Below are 4810 nucleotides of genomic sequence, written 5' to 3' on the forward strand. Positions count from 1 at the left end.
CTCTCTCCCTGCCCCTCTCTCACTCTCTCTCTCTCTCCCCCCTCCCTCCCTCCCTCCCTCCCTCCCTCCCTCCCTCCTCTCTCTCTCTCTCTCTCTCTCTCTCTCTCTCTCTCTCTCTCTCTCTCTCTCTCCCTCCCTCCCTCCCTCCCTCCCTCCCTCCCTCCCTCCCTCCCTCTCTCTCTCTCTCTCTCTCTCTCTCTCTCTCTCTCTCTCTCTCTCTCTCTCTCTCTCTCTCTCTCCCTCCTCTCTCACTCCCTTCCTCTCTAACTGACTCCCTCTCTCACTCCCTTCTACTCTCCCTCTCTCTCTCCTCTCACTCCCTTCCTCTCTCCCTCCCTCTCTCCCTCCCTCCCTCTCTCACTCCCTTCTACTCTCAATCCCTTCTACTCTCCCTCCCTTCTACTCTCCTTCCCTTCCTCTATCCCTCCCTCCATTGCTCTCTCCCTCCCTCCCTCCCTCCCTTCCTCTCTCCCTCCCTCCCTTCCTCTCTCCCTCCCTTCCTCTCTCCCTCCTTTCCTCTCTCCTTCCCTTGCTCTCTCTCTCCCTCCCTCTCACTCTCTTCCTCTCTGAATGTCTATAAAAAATCTAATTTGTTTTATTCCTCCTGTGGTTTATTGAGGCTCCAGACTTCAGGTCGTGATGAGGTCAGATGGCCCCTTTAAGACATGATGGAGGGAGGGATGGATGGAAGTATGGAGGGAGAGACAGAGCAGGGACAGGGAAAGGAGGGAAGGAAAGGAAAGAAGGAAGAAGGAAAAGAGGAAGGTCTATGTGCGCTCTGACAGCACTTCTGAGCTGCATCTTGACCAGAGGAGGCTGTTGGGAGGAGCTATAGGAGGATAGGCTCATTGTAATGACTGGAATGGAATTAATGGAACTGAGCCAAACATGTGGTTTCCATATGTTTTATGTATTTGATACGGTTCAATTTATTACATTCATCCTATAGCTCCTCCCAAAAGCCTCCTCTGATCGTGACTGGCTGTATCGCCGCCTGGTATGGCAAGTACAGCAATCCAGGACATATACACCAGGCGGTGTCTGTGGAAAGGACAAAATATTTCATAGATTTCGTGCTCTTTTTTTAGATTCTATTCTGTATTTTCTACTTCTTTACCTTTGATATTGAATAATTGTTGAGGAAGATCTTGCAGTAAGCAATTCACTGTACTGTTAACGCCAGTTGTATCCTGTGCACATGACAAATCAACTTTGATTTGATGTACTCTCTTTGAAATGACTTTGTCACTCAAACGTATAGAAATGAGTAAGGTGGATTAGGAAGGATTTCACGCACACATCAACTGAATAGCCATTAATTCACATTCAACTTGATTTGACAAGACGTTTTTGGGAAATTATTGCCTTGATTTTTGTTTTTTTACTTATTGTTCTTGTTGGCTTATAAATAAACAAACAAAAATGTATAATTGAAAAATGTGAGCCTCATGCAAAATACAATTTTCTGTCGGATGCCAATTCAATAGACAATAAAGCTTTAAGAACTTTGAATATACTCCTAACAAACCTAAATTCCCCGTCAGCAAACAGACCAGCAGAACCCTGACTTCCTAAAGTGGTAATCTATTACTGTAAGGCTGTCATACAGACCAGCAGAACCCTGACTTCCTAAAGTGGTAATCTATTACTGTAAGGCTGTCATACAGACCAGCAAAACCCTGACTTCCTAAAGTGGTAATCTATTACTGTAAGGCTGTCATACAGACCAGCAGAACCCTGACTTCCTAAAGTGGTAATATATTACTGTAAGGCTGTCATACAGACCAGCAGAACCCTGACTTCCTAAAGTGGTAATCTATTACTGTAAGGCTGTCATACAGACCAGCAGAACCCTGACTTCCTAAAGTGGTAATCTATTACTGTAAGGCTGTCATACAGACCAGCAGAACCCTGACTTCCTAAAGTGGTAATCTATTACTGTAAGGCTGTCATACAGACCAGCAGAACCCTGACTTCCTAAAGTGGTAATCTATTACTGTAAGGCTGTCATACAGACCAGCAGAACCCTGACTTCCTAAAGTGGTAATCTATTACTGTAAGGCTGTCATACAGACCAGCAGAACCCTGACTTCCTAAAGTGGTAATCTATTACTGTAAGGCTGTCATACAGACCAGCAGAACCCTGACTTCCTAAAGTGGTAATCTATTACTGTAAGGCTGTCATACAGACCAGCAGAACCCTGACTTCCTAAAGTGGTAATCTATTACTGTAAGGCTGTCATACAGACCAGCAGAACCCTGACTTCCTAAAGTGGTAATCTATTACTGTAAGGCTGTCAGACAGACCAGCAGAACCCTGACTTCCTAAAGTGGTAATCTATTACTGTAAGGCTGTCATACAGAGCAGAGCCTTGTCCCTCAACTGACCCTTAGGCCCTATTCCCACTACGAGATATGAAGGAGAGTCTGAGGAACAGAGTAGCAAAATAAATGTATACCTTTCGTTGTGGCTGGCAACGTGACATTCTTGACCCGCAGCTCAAAGTGACCATAAATATCACAGTAACCACTAGCCAGTAAGCACAAGCTATTCAACAATGACAAAACATTTATTCTAAACCATATTACACTAGGCTATTGAATAATGCAACCAAACCATATTACACTCTTGAATAATGCAACAATTCACAAGCATGTGTGGACAGTTAAAGGAATTATTTTCTCGTCTGTAGTCTACACTTATTACATTTTAGCTTCAAGACAAAAGCACAGCGTTGCTAAAAGCATGTCTTCACCAAGTAACGTTATCCTATCAAACATGTACGATTAACCCTCTCATTTAACCCTCTCATACCAATATATCAAGTACAGTAGGCCTATCTTACAACATTGCAAATCATTACATGTGGTAAAAGAAAATTGCAACTGAAAACGTGGATATAAGTGAATTGACTGCGATGAGCTGTTTTTATATGGAAGCCCATACCCGCCACCAAATGTATTTTAATAAAATGCCTCATGATTTGTCAACCTGTACAATTAGTCTGTGCTTCAGTCTGATCAACTGTAGCCTACTGATAACAACCACAGTTGCAGGTAGCCTAGAGAAACCTATGCCCTCCGATCCCATCTGGGCCAGGGGAAATGTAATGTCACGTTTTTATAGCTTAAGCTATGTAGTTATAGCCTAAAATAGGCCCATTTATTTGTGTTCTGAGGAAATGGGAATTTGATCAAACTTGGTTTATATTCAAACTTCGGGTGGTTAGACTACCTAGGCCTTTTTAATCACAAATTATTGACTGGAATTAATCAATCAACAAAATAGATATCACATGCTGTATGAGTATCTTTTGAATTACAGATGTATAGGACTATGCGATACAGCGCTGCACACTGAGAGCTCAGGCCTGTTCCTTTTATTGGTCTGTCGCAATTGTTGTCTCTTGCCTGTGTAAAGGGTTTTCATGTTTTCATCCTCCCTGGGGCCAGGAGGTTTCCAGGAGTTTTATATTTAAACCATATGACCTGATTAGAAAAATAATGGGGTCACATCATAGTCCACATCATAGCCCACATCATAGCTCACATCATAGCCCATATCATAGCACACATTATAGCCTATATCATAGCCCACATCATAGCCCACATCATAGCCCACATCATAGCCCATATCATAGCCCACATCATAGCCCACATCATAGCCCACATCATAGCCCACATCATAGCCTATACCATAGCTCATATCATAGCCCACATCACAGCCCATATCATAGCCCACATCATAGCCCACATCATAGCCCATATCATAGCCCACATCATAGCCCACATCATAGCCCACATCATAGCCCACATCATAGCCCACATCATAGCCCACACCATAGCCCATATCATAGCACACATTATAGCCTATAGCATAGCCCACATTATAGCCTATATCATAGCCCACATCATAGCTCACATCATAGCCCACATCATAGCCCACATCATAGCCCATATCATAGCCCACATCATAGCTCACATCATAGCCCACATCATAGCTCACATCATAGCCCACATCATAGCTCACATCATAGCCCACATCATAGACCACATCATAGCTCACATCATAGCCCATATGTCATTTTATTTTATTTTTTACAGCTGATTAATTAATTTGTCATATGCTAGGGTCCGGAGTTGGTTCGTTTAGCTTACTACCAGATCAGAAAAACAATTTCTCCCCCATCACTCTGGGACTTCTGCTACCTCTGAAATCTCCACACAATATTAGAAAACATATCATATTTGAATGATTTACATTTGACGTTTTTGGTGGTGGGGATGGACTTCCATAGTTTTATGTGGTTCGGGGCAGCTGGCAGCTATTGAGTCAATTTCAGAATGTAACAGGCTGTTACTGCAATTTCAGGTAAAAACTCTATAAAACGGGCCTCAAATATTACGAAAATGTCTATACATTTCAGCTATTTCAAAAACATTGCTCTACTATTAACATATATACTGTAAGAGTGTTGGCTCAACGAGACTATTCTGTTTACACTGCCCTGCTTCAAGGGGGGTAACTGTCGGGCGAATCTCGTGCTCAACCTCGGGTGGTAGCGGTGGAGATGTAACAAGTACGCACGTTTACATTTGAGTCATCTGTGTAGCCGAAGTGTGACGAGGCTCTTACAAGAGGAATTGTTGGTTGGCTGCTGCCCTAAACAAACAAACTGTGTGTATGTCTCTGTCATATGGAGGGTGTACTCTCTACTACACGTCAGAATGGAGTGTCTCCGCATGCGTGCCTGTGTGTCAGTCAGGGTGAGAGCCAGGGAGAGGGGGGGGTGGGATGGGGTGGGGAGGG

At 43.5% G+C, this 4810-nt stretch overlaps 1 protein-coding gene across 1 annotated transcript; it reads right to left on the bottom strand.

Annotated features, from left to right (window-relative positions):
* Positions 1–3493: 3493 nt before the first annotated feature.
* LOC124039806 (keratin-associated protein 21-1-like) lies at positions 3494–4078 on the bottom strand. The gene has a single exon (XM_046356249.1). It carries the CDS (start codon positions 4076–4078, stop codon positions 3494–3496), a length of 585 nt encoding a protein of 194 aa, XP_046212205.1.
* Between the last annotated feature and the right edge of the window lie 732 nt (positions 4079–4810).

Source organism: Oncorhynchus gorbuscha, linkage group LG01 (assembly GCF_021184085.1).
Source record: "Oncorhynchus gorbuscha isolate QuinsamMale2020 ecotype Even-year linkage group LG01, OgorEven_v1.0, whole genome shotgun sequence".
Lineage (NCBI taxonomy): Eukaryota > Metazoa > Chordata > Actinopteri > Salmoniformes > Salmonidae > Oncorhynchus > Oncorhynchus gorbuscha.